At 41.8% G+C, this 26,265-nt stretch overlaps 1 protein-coding gene across 2 annotated transcripts in view; it reads right to left on the reverse strand.

Annotated features, from left to right (window-relative positions):
• The window catches only part of GRIA3 (glutamate ionotropic receptor AMPA type subunit 3), a 256,338-nt gene that overhangs the window by 89,915 nt on the left and 140,158 nt on the right, over positions 1-26,265 (reverse strand). For both annotated transcript variants that reach the window (XM_054995939.1, XM_054995938.1), the window contains exons 5-7: positions 13,282-13,335; positions 8,690-8,851; positions 349-516 (exon numbers count right to left, since the gene is read on the reverse strand). In XM_054995939.1, coding sequence (XP_054851914.1) covers positions 349-516; positions 8,690-8,851; positions 13,282-13,335 — 384 coding nt within the window. The remainder of the gene's footprint in view (positions 1-348; positions 517-8,689; positions 8,852-13,281; positions 13,336-26,265) is intronic.

Raw genomic sequence — 26,265 nt, forward strand, 5'->3', positions numbered from 1 at the left:
GTATTGCTTTGCCTTAAGAGTGGACTGGCAGAGAGATTCCTTTGATTTCTCCAGAATCTAAGGGATATCCAGTAGCTGATATTGGTATATCAGCTCATATTTCTCTGTCCGAAGACTTAGAGAGCTGCTGCTGCCAGTCAGAGAACTAGGCTGAATGGACTGATGGTCTGATTCATATGTGAAACTGATGAAGGCTACCTTTATGTTAAAAAAAAAAAAGGCTGCACACTCAGATTCCTCACTTTACAGTGCATGCATGGCCAAGCAGATTTTTAAAGATGTCCTGAAGATTATTTACACATTCAATACATGGCAGGGTGGTTGTTATTTGGTTGTTATTGTCCTTACCATTTTCAGTGCTCTCTCGATATCAATTCCTTGGCTCCAAGGCACAGCCGGGTTCGCTAAGCAGTCTCCAGCACTTCCTCTCCGGGAGACATCGACACGCTGCCTTCGGAGGTACCGGAACGCTTCTGCTATGACTAGTATGGCATCGTGGGTCAATGCAGATGTATACTAAAAGAAGATACAAAGGAGACAGTTTGACAAACTGCACTGTGAGGCCTGCAGGTGGCCTGTTGCTTTCCTCCATGGAACTGTCACCCTAACTAAGCTCTACGCTTTGAGATATCAAACCTTCATTTTGCAATGACGTGTTGCATACTTCCTATTCCCCCAACCAGTGAGAAGTTCTTGAGGCATTTCTAAGAGTATGAATTCCTTTAGAGGTGAGTGCACTTTGCAATTGTTGCTTTATTTAGAAATATGCCATAAGTGGGGGCAAAGAGGAATTCTCAGGAACAACTTCAGAATATTCCCCCCGCCCCGCCCCCAGTTACTGCACTATATAAGACAATTCCAGCTAAAAACTCTCTGTTCTCTCTCTCAACTGCTTTTATTATTTTTTGGGGGGGGGGGCGTGTCATATAAAATGAGGGAGGCTTGAGTTCAACACTTTGAAGGGCTTTATCTTTGCAGATAGCAGTTGGACAAGAACCTGATCTGAATCAGGATCATGGCATGGGGCAGAGAGGACCAAATGCTTTTCCTCTGCGGAGCTAGTATTTATCCTGCTGAATTAAAGAGACAGTTTAGTCCCAATGAGCAGGTCCCTGGGACCATTCCCTAGGAAGTTACAAATCAGTGTGTGTGGGGGGGATGGGGTGGGGTGGGGTGGGGAGGGTTACCCTTCCCCCCCCCGGCAGCCCCCTCCTAAATTGGACTCCACATGGCTGCTAGTTTGACTGTCCCCTTAGGTGTCACCTTCTCCAAACTCTGGTGGGCATTTCACTCAAAACCAGAAAAATTCCTATGGAGAAGGAATCCCTGCCTACCTACTGGTTCCTCATTGAAGAAACACCAAACAATCATCCTCTCTACTAAACCAGCAAATCCGTCTGACAAAGGAAGGGTCAGCATGCATATCAAGAACGGCCAGCGGGCAGTCAAGAAAGAAAAGGTTTACGTTTCTCTTCCATGCTTCTTTATATTAAGAAGCATAGCCCACCTTTATATGACAAATAATGTTCAAGGGGATTCAGGCAAGACATTTATGTAACAGAAATAGAACAATGAAGAATAAAAACAGCATGCAAAATCCCTCCAGGAGGTGAGGGTGCTGTATGAGTATTGTAATGTACACTGGAGATACCTCCTTTCAGGACCAAACCAGAAATACATTGGGGGGTCCGTGTTTGTAGCTCCAAGTGATTTTTAAATTTAATATATGGGCATGGAGAGGCCTGATTTAGACTGAGAATATGGTGCATCATGCAGTTTTCCCTACTTGAAATAACTCCGGGAAGTGGGGTGGATTGGCTGTTTAACTTAAAAGGGAAATTTCCCAATGAGCAAAGAGCTCCATGGCGCAGAGTGGTAAGCTGCAGTACTGCAGCCCAAACTCTGCTCACGACCTGAGTTCAATCCTGGAGGAAGCCAGGTTCAGATATCCAGCTCAAGGTTGACTCAGCCTTCCATCCTTCCAAGGTTGGTAAAATGAGTACCCAGTTTCCTGAGGGTAAAGTGTAGCTGACTGGGGAAGGCAATGGCAAGCCACCTGGTAACAAAAAGTCTGCCAAGAAAACATCATGATGCGACGTCCCCCCATGGGTCATTAATTACTTGGTGCTTTACCTTTTTACCTTCCCAATGGGCACTACCCTAGAGTGCCACTGGTGGCCCATGGCAAGCAGACCCAACTCCTAGACAGTACTTTAGGGTTTAGACTCTTCATCAACAATGGTAGCTGGTATCAGTTCACCAACTGTGTTTTCCTACAGTGCTGTTAGTTTTCAGGAGGAAGCAACGAATAAGCTAATTCCCATTGTTTGCTTCACTGAGCTAAGTGATCCTTGGCTTATGGCACATTTGCCAAAAACATAGGCCAGCACTGATGTAAAACAAACTGATAGTCCTCATTAGATAATGATCAATTTTCTGCAATATTCTGCCTCCAAAGAAAACTTTCAACAATGTTGTTACAAACAGTAATCTATAACATAGATTTCTTCCTCCCCCCACTTTCTTTTTGGTTGCAGTTTTCTTCTTTCTTGTTTAAACAATGAGCTAGCCAATATAGACTGTTCAATGTTAAAAGCAAAGCAACCATGAATCACATCTCTTCAGACCATATTTCCTATTAGCTCAAATATGAGGCCAGCAATAAATCTCTTTCTTTTTCTTTGCCAAAGAGAACTTTCACTACTTTCTCATGCTGTTCAAAATTACAGTTCTTACCGAGGTGATAAATCTGATAAACATTCCCATTCACTGAAAAGGAAAGATCTCTAAATGGCATTTTTGGCCAGTGAGCTATATTTTATTTCAGAGAATGAGGCAGAAACCTCTTCAACACCAGAGATTTCGTAAATTTATGAATATAGTATTTTTTCATGGTCAGTATCCCATTTTTGATAGTTTTTTTAAAATATAAAAAAGTAATTAACTGAATTCTTTAGAGCTGACATAGTCACAATGGAAGCCAGCTATGAAACACTCACTAATTCAATCCGTGGAGCCTATCTTTTCTCCACGGAGCTCAAGCCAAAGATATGGAACTTCAAAAGCTGAAGACATCTTGCTCTCACTCTTCTCCATTTATACTTTCATAAACTTGTGTCATGTATAAGGGTCCTACTACAAACAATGAATGGTTCAAGTTGGCCAATCAACAGAAGGCTGAAAAGGAAACCTATTTGATTAACTCATCACTTCAGAAAACATCATGCCACCGTTCACTGGAAATGGAGGGCTACTTGATTTACATGACCATTTTGATCCACATCAATGACTGTGAGCATCCATTAATTAATTAATTATTATTATTTCAATTTATAAACCGCCCATCCTCAGGAGCTCTGGGTGGTGAACAACAGTTAAAATCAATTAAAACAAGAAAACAATAATTCTAAAATCAACATACAATAAATAATAATAAAATACATTGCACCAAATACATTAAGGTGCAATGGTGGGGAGAACTCCCCCACCCCAAAGGTGGGAGGCCGACATAGCACCGCCCCCTTCAACCACCGAACGTCTGGCGGAACAGCTCTGTCTTACAGGCCTGGCAGAATAATATGTCCCGCTGGGCCCGGGTCTCCATTGACAGAGTGTTCCACCAGGTGGGGCCAGGACTGAAAAGGCCCTGGCCCTGGTTGAAACAAGGCAGGCTTCCTTAGGGCTGGAGAGCACCAGTGAACATTTATCCACTGATCGAAGCGGTCTCCGGGAAACATACAGGGAGAGGTGGTCCCGAAGATATGCCGGTCCCAACCCGCTCAGGTCGTTAAAGGTAAGAACCAACACCTTTAAGGCAATTAAGGCAAATATGTGGGTGTGATTACATATATATGCCTTTATAAATGGGCACTTGAACAATCAAGGATTACTGGCATCATTTTTTAACATGGTAGTGGCCAATTCACACATTATGGCATATACAGGTTGAGTCCCACATTTTGTAATAGTCACACACAAGTTGCATCTTCTCAATTCCTGTTTATGAAGTGTCTAATTCAGATAATTAGATATGAGGAAGAAGTTACAGCTTTCCACCTCATACCATTTTTCAGTCCTGTGAAGGTACTATTTGAACTGTTAGTGAAATCCACAAGTGTGCACATGGATTTCCTCTTGGGCCAAATACTGCACAAATAAGTCCAGTATGAACAAGCCATTGTGAATTAATCACTGGGTTTAATCCACATTTCAAACATTTTCCAGGATGTAGTCAGCCACAAGTTCAACACAGGTTGAAGACTTGGTCTTCAGGACCAATAGTGACCTGTAATGTGTTTTCATGTGGTCTTTGATATTTAGCTATCAAATTTGCATCCCTTCATTCCTTTCTTCCTCCAAAAAACCTCTTGACTTAGTGTGTGATGCTATTTTCTCCTCATAACAGCCCCATGAAACACATTTAACCTGTTTATTGTTGGCACAGGCTTTCATGAACCAGAGGCAACAGTTGAAGGGCTGAGGTATGTGTGTAACAAAGTGGACTCACAAAATCTTATGCCGACAATTAATGTGTTAGTTTTCTTTAAGTTGCTACAAGACTCATTGTTTTGCTTATAGCAGATTTACATGGCTACCCCTATAGAAGTTGTCCCTATGAAGTACATTAGGCTGAGACATGGTTACTAGCCTATGGTTATCTTATGAATTTGAACCCAAATCGCCCTGGTCCCAAACCAACATACACTCAGCCACTATGGTGCAGAGGCTAGAATACTGGACTATGATTGCAGAGACCCAAGTTCAAATTCCTGCTCAGCAGCAAAGTTCCCTGGATGTCATATGACCAGTTCATTCATTCATTCATTCATTCATTCATTCATTCATTCATTCATTCATTCATTCATTCATTCATTCATTCATTCTAGTCTGTCGTCCCCGCAAGCAGGCGCAGAGCAGGTCAGTTGTGGCCTCTTATTCTCTTTCCCACACAAGATTGTTGTGTGGATAAGAAGAACCATATTCAGTGCCCTGAGATTTCTTGGAAGAAAGATGAAAACAAGATGAAAACAAGATGAAAAATACCCTCTGTCTAATGCCAAACTTGGTCCCCATGTGGAACGATAGACCCAGAGAATGGGGCCAGGTTTAGATAGGAGACGTTCTTCTGCATGGTGTAGTCATTAGACTAGGATCTGGGAGACCCAAGCTTGACTCTGCCATGGAAGTTTGCTGGGTGACTTGGGCCAGTCACACACTCTCAGCTTAACCTACCTCACAGGGTTGTTGTGAGGATAAACTGAAACAATGAAGGATGGTGTAAAACACTTGGGGTTTTCATTGGGGAGGAAGGTGAAATATAAATGAAGTAAGAAAGAAAGAAAGTAAGTAAATAAACACACTGAAAACTGCAGCTTTGTGCTTCTCCTTCTTTTCTTTCCTGTAATGTCTAATAAACTAAAAATGCATGATGTGTTCTCAACCAGTGGCACATTTCTCTGCTCCTATTCTTTGTTTTGTTCACTGATGGCACATTGTATGTTTAAGCTGATTCGATGTTATTGTCGAAAGAGGGGGAGGAAACACAGGGCAACAAAAAACCACTTCCCGTTTTGTATAAGACCCATTACCTTAGCTAAAGGGACTCATAAATTAAGAACTACCCAAGTCTCCTGTTTTTCTAAACAGGCAACATCCAGGGAAATCAAGCTCCCAAACTTTAAACTGCAGCTACATCCCCCAGCAGTTGTCACAGCAGTTAGCAGTAGCCAACCTTTTAAAAACCCTGTCATCTACTTGCCCTCCCCCCAACATTTTCTTTTGTAAAGGGTCTCTTGTTTTTTCTTTTCAAAACAATTAAAATAACCAAATATTACAGAACATTCTGCCAAGCAACAGAGAATGAGATCATATTTGTACTCTATATTTTTGCACGAACACCTCCCTTTCCTCCCCCCAAAGGGGATCTTGCAATAGCTGTCCACTCTAGTGTTACACGAGGCTTCATTTCCCCTCACCAGCCTGCCTCAGTAATCAGCAACTTTAATGCAGTCTCGTCCAATTCATGCCAAAAGACATATCTAATTTTCTGCTTTATTCAGATTCTGCTAACAAATGCATGAGCATGCGAAGGAAAGCCAAGAAAGGAACTGGTGAAATACTGAATAAATTAAACGCTAAGGTTTTAGCCTCTAGCCCATTTTATTTTCTAATCAAAAATATTGTACATCAATTTCTAAGCATAGTGATTTTTCTAAGAGGGAAGGGGTGCCTGTTTGATAAATTCTATATAAGTTTATATAATACAGAGTAAATTTGAACAAATGTTAGCATAGCTTCTGAGCAACTCCTTAGATTAAGGGTATTTTAAAACAGGGGCATATTTTTCAGCCACAAAAAAAATCTAATTTGCTTTTAACTGGACCTAACTGAGAACAGCAAAATACCATCTAAAGTTTTTATAGTAGGATACAATCCATCCTTGATTTTTTAAAAATGATTAATTTCTAGCAGCTCTTACATTTAATCACACCCCATCCTCTGTATTCAGTAATCCATGGTCATGGTTGCTAACATGGAAGAGAATCTCATCTCAACTCATATACATCTTTTGAAATATTGTGTGGTGGGAATCTGCCCCTTTGCTACTCTTTCAACTCTGTGGATTTTGAGTACAGTACAAGTGTGCTAAGAGGTGACTAATCATGTTAAGTGATCTTCAGCTCAAGGATGTGTAAGGTACTGGCAGGATCCCGTGAAACATAGCAGCTTACGGGCAGAAGGAGCAGCTGCCTGGCAGTGTCACCACTGCAGATGGCCAGAGGGCAATACTGCAACTACCAACACAGCAGGGATCACATGATGTAAGGGACCAATAATGTTCCATCCAGTTCTAGGAATCAACTGACACTGGTTTGTCCTTACAATCTGAGGGAGACAATCTATATGATATAAAGTCTCCATGCTTATTGGAGGAAGGCAGGAAAATTTGGGATCGACTGTGGGATATGAGTTTTGTGTCTTCCAGATGCACAGTGGTCCTTTTCTACTAATGCCCATGGCACGTGGGGAGAAGTACCTCAGCCTTGCTTCCAGGGCCATTTTTGCATCCTCAAATCACTCATGGAACAACCATTGGCTCTGCTGCAAAAATTACATGCAGCCACCAGCCACATAAGTAAAATGATTTTCACAACATAGCCAATAACAGCTTCACAAGGCAGTTTGAGAATGAGATGATAGCAGTACTAATCTCACACTATGTAATCTGCCTTGAGTCTCAGGGCCAAGCTACACATGACGAATGACACTTGAATGGCAAGTGTATTTCTCCCTGTTCACTTGCCCTCCACTCAATCCACTTGCCATTCTTCATGTGTAGCTTGGCCCTCAGTGAGAAAGGCGGACTATAAATGACATAAAACAACATTTGATTTATATACCACCTTTCAGGGCAACTTAATACTCACTCAGAGAAGTTTACTATTATTATCCCCACAACAATCACCCTGTGAGGTGAGTGAGGCTGAGAGAGCTCCAAGAAGCTGTGACTGACTCAAGGTCACCCAGCTGGCTTCAAGCAGAGGAGTGGCGAATAAAAACCCGGTTCTTCAGATTAGAGTCCTACTGCTCTTAACTAGAGATGGGCACGAATAACAATACGAACAAAAAAAAAGCTGCAAACAGCCCAATCTGCTGTTTGCGAACAAGCTGCTCATGAGGCCCCATTTCAAATGAACAGGTGGTTGTTGCAAGCCTCGTTTGTTGCTGTTCAGCAAGCCAGACAGTCTGGTACCTGCAATCAATTTCCTTGGCAATTTAGGCAGGGATTGTCTGAACTCTGTCTGAACACCTGCTGTTGCCCTGGAAACCCCAATCTAAGTCCAATTTAGCTTGATAGGCAGGTCTTCCTTTCAAGTGTGGAGCTCCAAATTTATTACAAGGAAGCAAAGACCATGGGGGAGGGGGGCTCCCAGCTCTGGATTAGTTTGCAGACAGTGGAGAGGGAGAGACAGTTGCTGTTGGCATTTTGATAGAGAGAGTGCATTGGAGCTTGAATTGTCTTTGTGTGTGGTAGGAACTTGAACCCCTTCAAGTTCCAGGGATGCTGCCAGGCTCTGGGCCAAGCTATTATTTATTATCGGTACCTTTTCTACTGCCTGCTCAGGTCAGGTTTCTGGGAGTGGTGCAGTAGAGATCTTGACTTGGATGATGGCTGGAGGAGAGCCTGCTGGCCCCCACGAACAGCCAACCATGAACATGTTTGTGAACAGGGCCATGTTCGTGGTTGTTTGTGAGTCCCTGTTCATGGATGGCAATGAACAACGAACATCATGGTTGTTTTTTTCCCCTGTTCATGCCCATCTCTACTCTTAACCACTGCACCAAACTGGGCTGGGGGAGATTGAAAACACTTTTCCCCTTGAGCCATGGTGGTGAATAGAAAAGGGCCAGTTTGTGTCTGAGAAGCTCAAGACTCCCATCTCATGTCTGATACAAAGTCCCTGTGTCATCCCTTAATAAAATTAGGACATTCTAATGGTCCTAAGTTCAGCACAAACCAAAATGCTATTGCATCACCCAACTCTGTTTGCTTTCTTTCAGACCACAAGCCCTGACAACACTCTAAACTGCCTGAATTTTTTGTTTGATTCCAGCACTGGGCTTTTTGGGTCTTCTGGGAACAGAATCATTTTTCTCACCCATTCAGCCACTGTGCTGCAACACTTACCTTTAATGGAGAATTTTTGGCTTCTGGAAATTCCCTTTCATCCAGCCTAACCCAGCGCTGCATAAACTGCTGGACCATGGGGTTTTCATTATTAATGATCTGAAATCCAGTCACATTGGCGCCTCCTTGAACCACTCTTTCCAGCGAAATGTCTGTAAAACCCTGGAAAGATAACCGATAGCTCAGACCGAGGCCCTCCCCAAGTACATCTCCAGTTGATGCAGTAAGTAAAACAGATTGTTTCCATTATGATTATTTACTATCATATATTTGCCATTTCTTTGTCTGCTCCCTTAATTTGTTTTTAAATTTGTCTTTCAACTATGCTGTCAAAAGTTGAGCAGGCTGGAGTTTTCATTTCAACTTATATTTGTCATGTCCTATTTGTTCCTTGAGAGAGTGAGAGAAAGTTATGCAGATGATGTTTGCGGAATGGAAGTGGTACACATGTTGGATTTTAATGTTACGGTGGAGCAGTTTTCATTGCAGATCTGTACAAATGATCACTTTCTATTTACTATCTATACAGTGCCAGCATTGCAAAGTGGCTATACCTCCTCTATCCTTTGTGCTCCTCTGAGGATCAGTGCACAGACTGAGGGGGATGGGCAGAGAACCTCTTAATGAAACCCACAAGAAGAGAGAAGCTGAGCTGATATGATCATTTTAATTTCTTTTTGATTTTGTGTGTTGCAAATGGTTTCATTTCACTTCACTTGCATTACTATTGTTGATGATTCTTTTAAATCATTTATATGCTTCAGATACCAAAACAATGTTGAAAAAATGTATTAAGTATAATGGGGGAATCTGGGGGTAAGCAAAGAGAAATTGGTTTGGTTTCTCATAAATGTGAAATAAAAATCAAATTGGTGATACAAAAATGAAATAATCAGCCCTGAGCTCGGTACAACTAAGGAAGAGAAAGGGTGGCATCATGCTGAAGGAGTGGCATAAGGAGGAACCAGGAAGAAGGGTGTGTGTGTGTTTTTAATGGGGCAGGATATTTGGGGGCAGCTAAGGCTGTTGAGGCTGGAGAAGCAATATTAAGGGGAATGTGCTATATCAGGTCGGGTTGTCAACTTTGGGCTGGAAAATTCCTGGAGATTTTGGGATGGAGCCTGGGGAAGATGGGGTTTGAGGAGAGGAGGGACCTCAGTGGGGTATAATGCAATAGAGGCCACCCACCAAAGCAGCAATTTTCTCCAGGGAAACTGGTCTCTGTCATTTGGTGATCATTTGTAATTCCAGGCCCCACTTGAAAGTTGGCAACTCTATTACCAGGTAGGCAGAAGATGAATCAGGGCCTACAAGTAGATCAGTGGCCAATTGCAGTTGGGGCCTGCTAGGACCCTTGTTAAGACTGCTGGACTGGATGAATCATGATCTGATCTGACAAGGCATGTTCTTAAGCAGGGACGCCAACTCAGAGTGACTAAGTACAGCCTGGATATGCCTATACTGTTAAGACAATATGGAATAAGCATTTCGGACCAAGACTGAAGATAGCCCATCCTTGACATTACTAGATGTTGCAAAGTGGGAAGGTACCTGTGTGAATACCGCACGTCCTCACCAAAATGAAAAAAAAATTGCTGTGCAAACAAATCAGTGTGTTAGAGAAAATGGTTCAGCTTAGACTTCTCCCCTTATGCTGTGTCTCCAGGTTCAAAGATTTGGGTGGGGGAGAGTGGAAAGGAACAAGCACAGCCTCCCACACCATCTGTCACCCGAAATGGAACAATGCAGCACAAGATTTTTTGTCCTTTGTTTAATATACTTAAGACCAGCCAGGTGGGGCTCCCTAAATGGTTTATCTTTCAAATTCACCACAAAATATTATTCATACTAAAGAATCTCGCAGAGCTCTGCTGAACTGATGGAACAGAAGAGTTTTGCTTTGGAAGAAAAGAAAAAAAAAAACTTTGCCTATGCTGGGCCAATGGACTCAACCCAATGTATCTAGCAATAAGAATGTCAGATACACTCCATGTTCTCTCTTAATACATATTAAATTATCAGTGCAAAAGCATATGCATATTGTATGTATGTGTGTGTGCGCATAAGGAGGAAAGCAATGTGAGAATTCAGTGAAGATTTTGCTCGTTTCCTCCCTTTTCTAGGATTATGAAAAAAGTCTTGTTTTTTGCTCCTCCTTTTTTCTCCTCTGAGGTGTAAAAAGCATGCAAAGAATATAGCTCTTAAGTATTTTTGAATGTACAAACAGTTAAAACATAACTCAGTTTCATTAAATGATCTCTGGTGTCCATCCTCTTGTTGCCTAAGAATGCAAGAATTGCCTTGCAGCATCGGATCAAAGTTCACCTAGCCCAGCATTCTTGGCAAGAATCCTAGCAACTGACAGGCATGAGAATGTCTACTTGAAACTAGCTAGTGGTTCACAGTGGGCCACATTCTGCCTTCTGCACTAGATGTTTTACTTTTGTATAAACTAAAGAATCCAGTTGTTAATGTAAAATGTGTCATCATGGATATAGCTAGAGCTTTTTTTCTGGGAAAAGAGGTGGTGGAACTCACTGGTATCATATGCGTGCACGCAAAGTGTGCACACACTCCCAGGACCACGCAATGACGTCACTTCTCAGAAGTGATGTCATCGTGCAGGGTGGAGCTACCCTACAGAGGATATAAAAACAAAAGATAAGGAGACCAAGCTTAGCTCTAAAGAATTAGAAGTGAGCCAGCTGGGTTTAAATGCCCCTTTCTGTGCCGCTGCACCAGGCATCTGAAGCAAGCCAGCTAGGTGCTGCTAAAGAGCCTGACACTGTGAGCTGCAGGTGGGAGGAAACAGAATGAAGTAGGCGGGGCCACAAGACACGTGATCTCTTTGGAGAACACGTGATCTCTCTGGAGAACTGCTGGAATGCCGTTCCACAGCATTCCGGCTGAAAAAAAGCTCTGGCTATATCCATGATATAGGATATATGATATAGAACAGTTCCTAGATATGACCAAGAAAACAGGGCTAGCTCAGCCCCATAACTAGACAGGCCACAAAGGCCTAAATAGAACAAACTTGGGGACAAGCGTGAAACAACAATGAGTAGATCTGAAGTACCACCTAACTTGTATCACTATATACAAAGTTAAGGCTCAGGTGCAGAGGGTGTCTGAGAATGTCAGGAATGATTAACTTCATAGAAGCTGGCAATATTATTCAAGAATAGATGTATTGATTGAAAGCCAAAAGATAATTCATATATATGAGAAACTTGTAATTGCTAATTGTACATAGCTTTGGTTAAGATAAGAGGTAGTAAGAATGAACTATTTTTATATATTTTAAGAAGATGTTTCAAATATGGATCACCTTGCCTGCTATTTGAAGCTATAAGATAGCCAAGAATGTGAGCCTTTGAAGCAGACAGACAGCTATGGTAAGGAGATTGTTTTGAAACTCTATAAATATGACAAGTTGAATTGATCAGGAGTTTCTTCTTAGAAGGGGCTCCTTGCCTGTGACCTTCATATCTTTTGACAAGATACTTCTATCATGAAGAATGGAAATGTGTATTTTAAAAATAGATAAACATAGGGCACACCATACCTGGTTATTGAATATGAAGTAAGTTATCTCTCTCTCCGCAATAAGCTTTAGATTTACAGCCAGAATTGGACAAATGCATTGTTAAGAAGGCTGGCAACTTTACTAAAATTTATGGATTAACTTTGGCTTTTTGTAAAAGCTATAAAATAACCATATATATTGTAATATTTTTTCAAGAGTGTTTGCATTTTAGAAGGGATTTGGATTATAAACAGTATCATTTTAGAGGGCATACGAATAAAGCATTGATTGTAATTCAGCTTTTCTTAGGAAAAGGGCTGGACATTTGTCATTGTATGAAAAGGGATGCTTGGAATGGATCATGCTTTTTATGATATTCATTGATACCTGGTCTAGATATTAATTGCAGTTTCTAAAGATTATTGGTGTTGAATTGTTTTTGTTACTTCATGTTTTAAAAGAACATTATAACATGCCTTGAGCCCATCACTGGAAAAAGGTGGGTTAAAATGCCTTAAATAAATAAATTAATTAAAGGTTTAGAAAAAGTGGCTTCTTCACTAGCACCCATAGCCACTGGCTCAATAAAAATAACCTCCCAATGTTTGCTTTTTTCTAATGAAACTGATGAACGTTTGAGAAATACAGTCTAGCTAGGATTCAATGAGAATTGTGCACACTTACTGTGAACTATGGAATTCTCTTTAGGGACAAAAGCAATTCATTTATATAGAAAATGTATATTCCACCTCTCCAGAGACTAGTGCAAGGCATCTTACAACTAAAACAATTAAACAAAACCACTATAACATAGCCACCCAAACCAAAACAACACCATTGAAATAAGCCAAGGCATAAAAGTAGGATAACACCAAGTGAGATGGGGGTGGTGGTAGAGCTGATAGTTAAGAAATACAAGTCCAACCCTCCTCAAAGAACCAGGAGCTTCTTATAGGGTTCCTTGGACCTTGACTGGTTTCCTTCTTTCTCAAAGCCTTCTGGCTTTGGCTACTTGAAAATGACACAACTTAAATGCCAGTATATTATTTCCCAAAGTTCTTACCAAGTTAGCAAGCATGTAGTGATAGCTTCTGGAATGTTTACTCAGGGTTACAACCTGCATAAAAAGGAGAAAGAAAGAAAACCCATTACTTCATGAAAGGAAGTTATTTTCAACAAGAACAACAAAAGAGGAGGAGGGAGCATCTACAAAATGATGTAAATTTTGAAGCACTTAAAACGTGCAATCTGCTTTCTGTGGTGATCCCCAACTGTCCTGCAGGGAGTGTTGCACAAAACTCTATACATCACCAAGCTGTTCTCTTACATATATTCCACAGTAAAAGGCTCTTCTGGTTATAGCTGTAGTCGTGCATGCCTCCTTCCCACACAGCATGTGCAGATGTTTTAAAAGTGAGTGCAGTCAACACTCTGTACACCAGGAATGATCAACACATGTAGGCCGGGGGAAGGGCCAGCAGGCAACATCCTAATACCACTGCACACATTGATAGTAGGGGTGTGCACTCCCAAAAAATCTGATTGATCTGGATCCGGGTTTCAAGGATACCAAAGAAATTCTGTATCCCTGAAATCCAGGTCAGATTCTCTAGTACGGTTAGAGAATCTCAAATTTATCCTACCATTATTTCTTATGGGGAAAACTGTCTGGGGTGGGGGGGTCATTTGTCAAGCAAATTCCCCCAGACTTGTAGGGAACCTACTCCTTCCTATCCACTCCAAATTTCAGGAAGATTGTACCGCAGGGTCCAATTCTACAGGCCCTGAACAAGCTGCCCCCAGCCTGTCTCCATTGTTTCCTATGAGGGAAATATTTCCAACGCTTTCTAGGCAAAGACAAACCCTGATCCAACAAAACCCTGATCCAACAAATATTAACCTGAAGTCACCAAATGATAAATTGGATGATGAGGTATCACATGGTAAACATGCACATAGGAATTTGTTTCAGATGTAACTAGGATTCCTTCAAGTTTTTGGTTCAAATAGCAGTTTGGTGTCAGATACACTGACAAGTGTCCATGGAGAAACATCCAAAAGTTGTTGAAATGTGTAGTTTTGAGAATTTGTAGTGTTCTACAAAGCTGCTTACTTCTGTCCTGAAGCTGCTACAACTCAGAAAAACAAAACAACAAGTATTATCTGCCCAGATGATGGAATAGAACTATTTTCTGCACTGCACCATTGTTTTCTGTTCTTTTTGCTCTGCCCTCTTCTTTTACATGCTGCTACAGCTCAGTTAATGAGCTCTACCTATCAATACTGGCCAACGGTTATCGAAGAAATTGTTAAACTTGGTCAGGAACTTTTATAAAACTAACAGCAGCACCAGGCTCTCGGAGAAATAGAAAGTAACCAGTAACTGTGAAGTCCCTATTGCAAGATGGCACCTGCTTTGAAACTAGCCCCCCTAAACCTTGGAGAAAAGTCAGCTCAGAGACAGAGAACTGCCTTTGCTTACAGAATGTGATAATTTTCATTTAGATTTAAAAAAACCAAACACCCCACATTCTCAAAAGATATTCCTATGAAAAAAACAGGCTTTCATATTTTTTTTTGTCCTGCTTCTTCCAAGCAAATGTCAGTCGATTACATTTAACATGGTATTCTCTTGCCAAGATGAAGTGGGAACAATCTCTTGCAGCTGCTCATTGAATGTCTGCTACCCACACACAGATCCTGGAGATTGCCGTAAGTCCTGCTCTCTTCCCAAGTTCAGACGTTTTTATGCCTAAACAGCAAGGAGTCCATTATGACTTTCTCCCCTGGCCAACTCACTGCCCAGCAAAAAGAAAGCTCTGCTGCTCAATGGCCCATTTGTGGGTTTTTAAAAAACAAAGTGCTCGAGTGTACAATAGGGTCTGTCAGGAAAACAAGCAAAACTGGAAAAGTAAGAAGACTGTGTCAACTAACAGAGCTATCCTAGGCAGGTCTATTCAAAAGCAAGTCCCCTTTTATTCAGTGGAATTACTTCTAGGAAAGTATTAATAAGATGGTAGCCTAAAACTTAATTTATGGATGAGTGGATTCCCCCTTTCCCCCCCTTAATTGTTTAGGAAATTTGCTTTGCATTCCATTTTTCCCAAGAGAATTTTCAGAAACTGATCCCAGACTTGCAGCCTGCATAGTTGTCATTGTCTTCCATTTCTCTGCATCTTTTTTTCTCCTCTGTGCTTATGTATGTATGTATTGAAAAAACACCACAAAACTGCAATCCTAATGTGATCATATATACAACTGCAAGACGATTCCTTTTCCATAGTGATTTGCTGCTTCATATGACAAAGGTGAGAGTTGTACTTGTGTTTCTTAAATAGTAACCTTTTCCCATGCCGCATAGTATAGTATTTTAGTTCTTATGGTAAGTGTAAAGCTACTAAATCATTCCCCCGGGGCTTACATGTGCTTGTGGTCAATTATAAAACAGTATACAGAAAGCATTTTGATACAAGCATATATCCAATCACGTCTAGATTAGTTTGCTGTACTGTCCTAATACATGTGTAAAAAATACACCGCTATAGGCCAGCTGAGTGAGCAATCAATCTGATTGTCTCATAATAACACAAATGAATTGAAGGACCGAAGAACTGAAATCCAAGGCAAAACTTGTATACACAATATTCTAGGAGAAGGGCTATGGTTCAAAGGCAGAGCGCATGCTCTATGTGAGGGAAGTTTAGTCCTTGGCATCTCCGGTTGAAAGGCTTTCAGGTAGCAGATCCTGAAAAAGATCTTTTGGAGGGCCAGAGAGATAATGCCGGTTAGATTAGACGTTGAGTGATTCCGCACACGTTGGATAATGCACTTTCAATGCACTTTATCAATCGTTTGAGGTGGATTTTTTGTTCCGCACATGAAAAAATCCGTTCCAAATGATCTATAAAGAGGATTGGAAGTGCATTATCCACGTGTGCAGAATCACTTACTGATCCTGCACACGTTGGATAATGCACTTTCAATGCACTTTAGCTATCGTTTGGAAGTGGATTTTTTGTTTCACACTCAAAAAATTCAGCTCTAAATGATCTCTAAAGAGGATTGGAAGTGCATTATCCAACATGTGCGGAATCAGCTAATATCAAGCTACCTGGGTCAATGTCTAAGGGCCAAGCTACAAGTGACGAATGACACTTGAACGGCAAGTGTATTTCTCCCTGTTCACTTGCCCGCCACTCAATCCACTTGCTATTCAAGTGTCATTCGTCACTTGTAGCTTGGCCCTAAGTCAGTATGATTTTTTAAAATGGAAGCATGAGGGCAGGGTCCTAATGCAGCAGTTCTACTTTGGGGGGGAAACCCAGACAAGTTGGAACTCCTATATCCAAAGAGAAATTTGGGGGAGGAAACATTTGGAAGAATCCATGGATAACTTTCAGGGACCAGATAGAAACTTCTCACAGTCCCACTCCTAGCTCTAAAAGCATGAAAACTAAAAACCCAAGCATCTGTATGGGACCCCCTAAATAATTTTGTTGATAAAGACTATTTAAATTGTGTTCCATTTTACAGCCCATTTATTTTGCTCCATAAAACTCAATAACTCAATGGCAGCTATTGAGAATCTCTATGCTTAAGCACATCCTGTGTTCAGTTTTGTGATATGACACTAGAGGTAACACAATTCTAGCAAATGGCTTTGTGATATATTAAGTATTTCTCTTTTGTTATAAACCATTGTCACATCCTCCCACATGCCATAGCTCTTGGCCTTCAGGATACAGTCGCAACAATCAGTTTAAAAATTTCCCTTTGTTATTGTCTAACACTGAAGTGGAACTAAAGAAAAACAACTCTACATCGGTAACTTTCTTGTTACCTTAATACAGGTCTAGCAAAACAAAATCAGATTTTTTTTAAACATCAGGGAAAAAACCATAGGGCTCAAATCCAAAGCCCCGGAGACCAGGCACTGGCATGTTGTAGCAGGTCAGCGTGGTGGATGGCGGGGCGGGGTGGAGACGGAAGGCCTTTCAAGTCAATAGCAGAAACCAGTTTGAGGCCAATACACAATGGATCTATAGACAAAAGAAGCAACCCTAAGCAGGTCTACTTGGAAATCAATATATTTAACATATTCGACATGGCTCCATCTATGAATACTTAAATCCAGGGACTGAAGCCAAAAACAGACAAGACAGATTTTTCTACAAATTTGAGAAAAACCCAAGAAAAAATACAAAATATATAAAAATACACTCTTATTCCCTCCAAATAAGCCCCAGCATATGACACTGTTCCTCAGTCTGACAAACTGGTCACCTAAACAGACACTTGGCTGCTCCACAGTGCTTGCCAGACTTGTAATCCCCAACCCATGCCTGGGTGTTTTTTTAGTCTACCTGTTTGCCACCTCTGCTCTCCTTTATTACCCTATCCAGCCCCAAACTGCTGGATCTACAGCATGGAGAACTCAACATTTCAGTCTGCTTTTGTGAAGCCTAATGGAAATCCAGCACAGTCTCTTCCACTGCATGCAATTCTGAGAAAAACTACAAGGAACCAACGTATCAAATTTCTGCTTGAGAATATATAGCTTTTCTGGAAGAAACCCAATCATCGTTTATACGCAGAGAATTCCAGGCTTGTTAGAGGAAAAATGACTTAATTAGATCCTAATAGCACTTTTAAAATTCAGCATATCTTCCTAGCCTAGAGCAAACAGCACATAAACTATAGAGAATATTGCAGCAATCAAAATGGAAACAGAGAAGACCCAATCAGCCATGCTGGTTTTAGTTCTATGGGAGCAAAAAAACCTTGAGCATGCTTTCCCATGAAACAGAAATACAAGAGAGGAATTTATAAAATTTGTCAACTGTTTGCATCTTGTTGAGCATAGGATGCTGGATATCAAGGAAAACGCTGACAAAAATTCTTTAACGGGAGCATAAAAACAATACAGAACTCCTCAGCAAATAGTTCTATGGTCTGTTGTGCATGGAACAAGACTCAGGTCTTCTACTGCTGAGGGAAGTAAATTTGGCCATTTATCCCAACAAATGATGAATGTTATAATCAACAATAGGGTGTGTGTGTGTGTGTGTGTGTGCCATCAAGTTGTCTCCGACCTATGGCGATCCTATAGCGGTGTGTATAACCAGCACCCACTGAAGCCAGGTAGGCGGTGGCCTCAGGGCGCGGGGTGCCGGAGGGGGCACCGGAGGAGGCATGGGGGGCGGGAGCGCGCACCACGGAGCTGCAGTCTCCTAGCCCTCCAGTCCCATGCTGCTGCCACCAGCACACGCCCCCAGCCGGGTTCAGCAGCCGCGGGCAGGCGTCTGCAGCAGCACAGGGCAACTGAGCGGGAGAGCTGGGAGGCTACCCTTGTGCTGACCCAGCCGCCCGCTGCAGCAATCGGGCCAGCGGTGCACCCACGCCCGTGATGATGTCACATGTGATGTCATCATGCAGGCTGGTGTGTGCGTGCGTGCATGCACGTGCAGGTGCCTGGCCCACTGGCCGGCCATGGGCACCAAAAACCCTGGCGCCACTGCTGTGTATAACTGGAAAAAAAACTGAGTTGAAATTACATATGATTTTTGCTGATTTGGCTCATTATAGTGGATTCTGGAACGCTGAACCAAATTCAGGAAACTAAGAGCGGGACCACAAGTGACGCCTGACACAGGTTGGACACTTGCCAGCTTCCCTCAAGTTGTAATGAAACTGCCCCTCTGTTTCTTCATGTATTTTCATGCCATGCACTTCAGCTCAGTTCTTACCAGTAGGCTGGGCAGCAGCCAGGCCAGCATCATTGTAGAGGGAAGGAGAATGAGCCAATTGAAAACAAAGTCACCCACTGGATGAGAGGAAAAGGTGAACTATTATTTTTGGCTGGTTCCAAAGCAACAGCATTTTCTTCAAGCCAATGGAAATTCATAGGAGAACTGCCACTGTACCCCTTCCAGTCCATCACCTTGCAGGGGGGAATCGAACTTTGGGAGGGATGGGGGGAGAGCATGGGCCCCCAGTAGAGCAAGCAGGAGTCCCTCCCAAGCAGTAACAGGAAATAGCATGCCAGGATAGAAAGGTAATTGTGCAGTGCACAAAACTTAGTGGATCAATGGAAGAAGGAGGTGGAGTGCATTCAGGGCTATTTGGGGGGCATTCTAAGCAAAGCTGGCTGCAGAGCGCTGTTTCCCTCCCCTCACTGCCCTGTGAAGGACAGTTGGGAAAGCGTCATGCATTTTCCCAAAAGCAGGCATGGGGACCTGTTAATGAATGTGCGTACGTTCTGCTTCTGCAGAAAACTTAGTAGGTTGATGGAAGGAGGAGGAGTGCGTTTGGTGTTATTTGGGGGGCCATTCTAAGCAAAGCTGGCTGCCCCAGAGTGCTGTTTCCTCCCCCACCCCCTGCAAGAACAGTCAGGGAAGTGGCAAAGTGCATGCTTTGCCAGTTTCAAAACTCAGGATATATACTGGTAACAAAACAGACAAAATCTGAAACAGCTCTAGGGCCACTGAAAACAAAAAAATAATGGCAGTGGCTTCATTCTGAGACCCTGGATTTGAAAGGAAAATGGCAAAATTAAAATTGCACACCCTTAACATATCACAGGAGTCCATGAAAACCATGCCATCAAAGGCCATGTTGTGGAAAGATCATTACAGCCACAATGTTTTCTTTTAGTAAGCTACCCAGATCTACTAATTCTTTGTGATTCATACTGATTTGTAAAACAGAATTGTGTTTGCTTGGTGTGTGTGTGGGGGGGGAGGGGGTTTACCCTTGCTGCCACTGAAGGTGACATTTCTGATGTTCCTGAGACTATTATATTTTTTCTCACCAGATAAAATATTGATGTCAGAGAGTGTTGCTAAAGTTTTTCATCTGTTTTGCAATAAGTGAGAAGTCATAGAAGTATGCCACCTTAAAGAGGTGACAGTGTGAGATTGACTTGTTGTAATGTATCTTTCTTATTTTTTAATAGCACAAAATGAAGAGCATATTTCACTTATACTTCTTGGGGCTCAAATAAGAAAGGAGACAGATCAGCTGTGAAGACTGACACTTGTGGGTCCAGATCACCTTGTCTGGTATCATATTCTTGGTAAGTATGCGGAATAGCTATTGCCTCAAAACTCGGGCACACATCTATGATAGTACCCAGCTAACTCCAGAGCCCAACCTGCTTCTTGGTCTTAGGGGGTTCTCAGTTCTACATAGCTTATACCTTGTCCCACATCGGGGTGATGTTCCCACTTTGCACTCTGTGTTTGCTTCTGGCATTCCAAACTGACACTGATTCAGCTTGATGAGGAGACTCGCTTCCTGGATAGCACCTCACTCTCTGGCCACATGATCAAAGTATGACTCCAAATCCTGGCTAAAATTGCAATATCATCAAAATATGATACCACAAACTCGTCATCGCATCCAGCAAGCTGTTCAGCAGCTTCTGAAAGTTTGCTGGCAAATCCCTATGTCCAAATAAAAGTACAGTAAATTCATAAAGACGGGGAGTAATGAAAACAAATCTTAATAGAAGTACTGCAGGTGCCCGTGGATTCATGGAAGGCTGAATCACTCTTAATGCCAACATTTCCGGAACCTTTTCTCGTGTCGCTTAAAACTTTGCTGCTCACTATGAGGCAGGCATCCAATTGACAGATAAGACCTTGTGTTTATACTGTGCTTTGCCAAATCCATTCCCTCCGGTTTGTTCCTAAAGAAACTCTAAAACTGGTGCTAAACCAAAAGGATTTTCTCGCTGTCCTGAATGACATGTATCTTGGCCACTTCAAAGCATCTCACCGCTTCTACCACATGTGAAGAAATGGACCTAAAAACCTCATTCCCTTGAACCCCATGAGCTTATAAAAGCTGCATGGCCAATCCATGTTTCTGCACAGTGACAGCACCCCTTTCCTTTACTACCAGAGTGTTCCAGTTTCTCGCTGGGTAGCAACTGTTGGGATGTGTACATATAGCACTCTGTCTCCACATCACTTTTTAGAGGTCCCGCCCAATTGCTGTGTCTTCGGCTTTGCTCATATTACCTAGCATAGAGAGGATCTATTGAACTTTCACACTTTTGAGCTCTCATGCTGAAGGGATGGTGAGCTGAACTGCTGACCCTCCCCTTTACAGCTCTTTGGAAGGTGGAACCAAATAGGCTTGGGGTGTCTACACAGATCAGGCTCTGAGCATTCAAAATATAGGAAAGTTTAATAAACAAAAGTAAAAATAAAAGTACCTATAACAACAACAACAGCAACATTTGATTTATGTACTGCCCTTCAGGGCAACTTAGTACACACTCAGAGTGGTTTACAAAATATATTATTATCCCCACAACAAACACCTTGTGAGGTGGGAGGGGCTGAGAGAGCTTCAGGGAGCTGTGACTCACCCAAGGTCACTCAGCTGGCTTCAAGTGGAGGACTGGGGAATCAAACCCAGTTCTCCAGATTAGAGTCCCACTGCTCTTAACCACACCAGCAAACTGGCTCTGTTCAAACATCAGGGTGAGCAAAGATATAAAAAAAGGTGAAAACAAGCAATCCTTTAAGTCCTAAGCTCTATATTTATCCTAAATGATGTTGAATTAGAACAGACAAGTAAATCTTGATGCTGCATCATTTAAAAGACTATCTATACTTTAGTTCTCAGAGCAGCAACTTCTTCCCATGTTCCCTTAACTGGGGATAAAGATGGAGTCTGTAGGTAAAGGTGTAGTCCTACATGGCTTGTGCCCATCCAGAGAAAATGAACAAGGAGAAGAGAGCTTCTTCCTCAGGTCTGGAGAATTTATAATCTCCCCTTGGGAATCTGACCCCTCTTTGGGGTCAGTCCTGATGTTCTTGCCCCAAGAAGAAGAAATTGTTATCTAGCTTTTTGGCTTTCTCAGTTTCTGTACCTTTAGATTTGACATTCCGGCAAGGTGTGAGATGTTAAACCTTTTATTATTACTACTGTCAGAGCCATTTGCGTAACTAAACTCTGGAGTGCTCTATGCTTGTGAGATTGATGACTCACCTCCTTGTAGTTTTTCCCTGTTGCCAGCTAAGAGCTTGTATTCCCCGCTCATGAGCAGAGGGTTGAATTATTGGGGTGAATTCTAGAATGGAGGGCATTTCTCTGCAAATATCAAGCAACCCAGCAAACACCATGGGTTAGATAGTCCCTTGTGGAGACTGGTCAGTCTCTACCAGCTGGACTATAGTTCATGTTCTGTACATCTCATACTAGTTGTCTAAGTCTTTGTACTTGTAGAAATAGAATTAGCACAAGACTGCCTTTTATTAGCTTAGCTGATGACAAAAAATAGGATGACAAAAAAAGGCTTGAAGAGAATCAGATGGAGCAGGGATAATCTAATCAGTCTGCTGGTATCAGGAAACAGATACTAGATCCCAGGGAACAAAAGTAGCATGAAGAGGGAGAAATTGACCTTTTCAGGACCAAGGAGAGCTCCATGCAATAGAGTTATTGTTACAACAAAAGTGTGCTTCCAAACCGCCTCCTAACGGCAGCACAGGTCTGCTAAATGCCTTATCTCCACCTCCTTAGTTTAAAGTGATTAGGAATTTATGGGGGCAGAGCCTTAGCTTGGAGGCTTCTACTCCCAGTTGTGCCTAGTGAAGAGGCTGTCTTCCCTTACAGATGTAGCCAATATAGTCACACTGGTTCATGCTACTATGACCTCACAGCTGCATTATTGTTGCTATATATGGGTCTGCCTCCAAAAACTACACATAAATTCCACTAGGTGTAGAATGCAACTGCTTGCCTACTTACTGGATTAAGTAAGTTGGATCATAGTACTCCAATAATAAAGCAGTTGCACTTTCTACTGATTTGCTTCTGAGTTCAGTTCAAGGTGCTGTTTGCTACCTATAAAGTACACATCACAATGTGGGACCCACATGCCTAAGGGACTGCCTGTCCTGGTATAAGTCGAATGGTGTACTGAGATCTGTCCAGAACTCACTGTTAATTTCTGCTATAGATTCAAAATTGTATAATGATATCCCAGGGAAGATCTTTTGTTCCCCAACTCTTTTTAGTTTTAGAAATAGCTTTTTATGAACGCCTTAAAATTAAATCAGACCACTGGCACACCTCCAAGCAACCCTATCTCTTTTGGACTGGGAGATGGCAAAGTAGCAAGGAAGCACCTTGTATGTTTGAGAAGATGAGAATTCAGCTTGTTTGCTTGAGGAGTCTAAACCACCAGTCTTAAAGACAAGAGTTAGGTGTTGAATCCTTTTGCCCTACATGACCTGTAGATCAATCCCATTTGAATGGGGTACTAGACTGGCTGGGGTCTGTGGAATGCCCAAGGCAGGCTTGGAACCCTTTTCCCTGGAATAAATATTCAAAGCAGATGGGGACCAACCATATATCTCTAGTACAAAGACTTTACCAAGTACAGATCTAATGATGAAATGGGAGCTGACCTAGTGAGTTAGCGAGTGTGACCATGGCTGCATCTGCACGTCATGGGATATTATAATATTGTTGCATTATAGCAATCACTTGCAAATGGGATAATCCTGTTGTGAGTGATGACTATGGTGCAGTAATAACGCAGTATTTAATGATGCCTGGATATGGTATGTATATGCATACAATGCACACGTGTAGACACTAATGCCAGGAGATCATTCGGACAATAACACTTTTTGAAAAATACACTGTTACCAGGACAACAACGTTTACAGAATCTGAACTCAAATCCAAGGAGGCAGAGATCCCTGCTTTCATATAAAGCGCTCCTGAACTCAGCAGTCCCATCAGGGCTACTTTCAGTGATTATTTGGCTATAACCTAGAAGTGTCATTCTTGTTCAATCCCAATGCCATGGGAAGATCTTTCGAAAGACACTTATATGACACAGAGTTGCCTTCAAGGCAAATGAAGAAAACCCTCAACTGAAGCCATCTTTTCTTGTTTCTAAAGTGCACCCTTTCAAAGGACTTATGAATGCAAAAATATTGTACCTCCTCTTTGTAGTTTTTTCTCCCCAGAGCTTCCCACTGAAAGTGAAAGCATAACTAAAAAGGTACTGCAATTTGTTCTTTTCAGCGTATTGAAAGAATACCAGAGAATTATTCTGCTTTGCTATAGATCTCTGAACAACAAGGCTATCTTCAGCAATGGGATTCTGCTGGACCCCACTTATCCTGCTGAGCTACTCCCATCATAGTTCTCCATGGCGACATCCCACCGAACTCCCCCTTCCTGTTTCATCCATGGAAGCCCCAGCTAGCAGCTCTACCTCCTTTTCAATATTAACTAGAGATGTACGAATATGGACCTGGATCTTGCTTTTTGAATCTTGTAATTGTGAATATTTTCATTTTACTGATTTTTGTTGTTGGCCCCAATGTGTTTGTTTCTCTTACTCTGTTTATACATAAGTGACCCCAATTGGACAAAAATTGCACCAATTTCCATTGCAAGGGAACAGAAAATGCTGTAAAAATAGAGTTTCCTTGGCTTGATCCATATAAGGGAGAAATTAAATCAAGATCTGTTGAAAAAGCAGGGATGAGAAATCTGAAACTGTCTTTAAATTTAACTCAACAGCAGCCTGCTCTTATGCAAGATCACCTGAACCTTTGTTCATGGCTCCTCATTTCACTGAAAGAGGTACAAAAGGAAAGCTGCTGAAATTAAAATTAAAAGTGGGGAGCTCCGCAGCCGTCTTCCACCAGTTTCCTTTACCCCATATCTTCCCAACAGTGTGGGTGCCTATGTGGCATACAAATATTATCTGCACAGGAGGGAACTGATGCCACAAACCTTTTTTCTGCATTGCACACTGGTGCACTGTTACCGATGATCTCAGAGCCTCAAATATCATTTATTTAGTCAATCCTCCATATATTGATTTTAATGGACCTTTTTAGGTTTTTGATCTTAATGTTGATGAAACTGAATTGGAAGAGAACATGCTGCACATGCTGTGAAAGAAGCCGGCAGAAACTATTATACTAAGAATGCTATGGAGTTATCTTCTGTGGTCAGCTATTTCCCTAGGTTAGGTCTAGCGCTACTGCACTATGGAATCCTACGCTGTGAAGCCTAATATGGAAAACTGTATAAAACAGGTAAGTCTGGAAATTTCAATCAGAAATTAGATTTGTTGGCAGTTGCACTATTTTGCAGATATTTTCTCAGAAATGTTGTTCTGACTTAACTGAAGAATGTAATCTCTCAAGGGTTTGCTTCTCTTCAAAAGCAAAGCACTACTCGCCAGAACAAGATGCCAGGGCCCTTTTGCTGCTTTTTTCATTCCATATGTTTTCATTGTTTTTGGTTTTGATTTGCCTTAATTTTGTTGATCATACTTTCAGGGCACTGATACACAATTTATATGCAGCTGATATACAAATAACATTTTTAAAGGCATGTGGTTTTATAGGAAAGATTTGGCACATGAAAACAGAAAATGGTGCCCCTCAAAGGCTCATGGGCTCATTTCTTGTGAGAGAAAATTGAAATGGGGATATTCTCTATTGATCAGTGTTGGAAGAGGAGGATTCAGCACTGTCCCTTTTTTCAGGATTCAGAGGGGGACAAATCAAAGAGTTAGAAAGATAGACAGGTCAGGGCACTCTGTTTACTGCTCTGTCTGTCCTTTGATATGTAGATTGCTATCCTCAGGATTTCTTCCTCCTGACTTCCTCCCTCTCACATCTTCTTTTCCTGGCATTGTCCCAGGCAACATCTCTCTCCTTCTCCTCCCTCCGTCTTGGCAGCATGGATGAAGGCCTTGTCCTGCCATCCATGTCCATCCTTAGACTAGATAGGTAGTTAGGATCTGTCTCTCCTCCTTTCCTATCAGAGTATGGAGTTCCTACAATAAAGAACTCTTATTTCTTTTCTAAATATAAAGCAGGTGTATGATTTATTATTTTCTCTCCTGCACATACACCAGCCAGCAGAACCAGCTCACAACCACCTATAATCATGCTTCTTATGCCAAACAATAGACTCTGCTAACAGCCCGAACATGGAATCCTTTAATTAGGTTTCTGGAACCTACGTAACGATTTATTTGTCAATCAGTTAG

This window comes from Eublepharis macularius, chromosome 13 (genome assembly GCF_028583425.1).
Source record: "Eublepharis macularius isolate TG4126 chromosome 13, MPM_Emac_v1.0, whole genome shotgun sequence".
Taxonomy (NCBI): domain Eukaryota; kingdom Metazoa; phylum Chordata; class Lepidosauria; order Squamata; family Eublepharidae; genus Eublepharis; species Eublepharis macularius.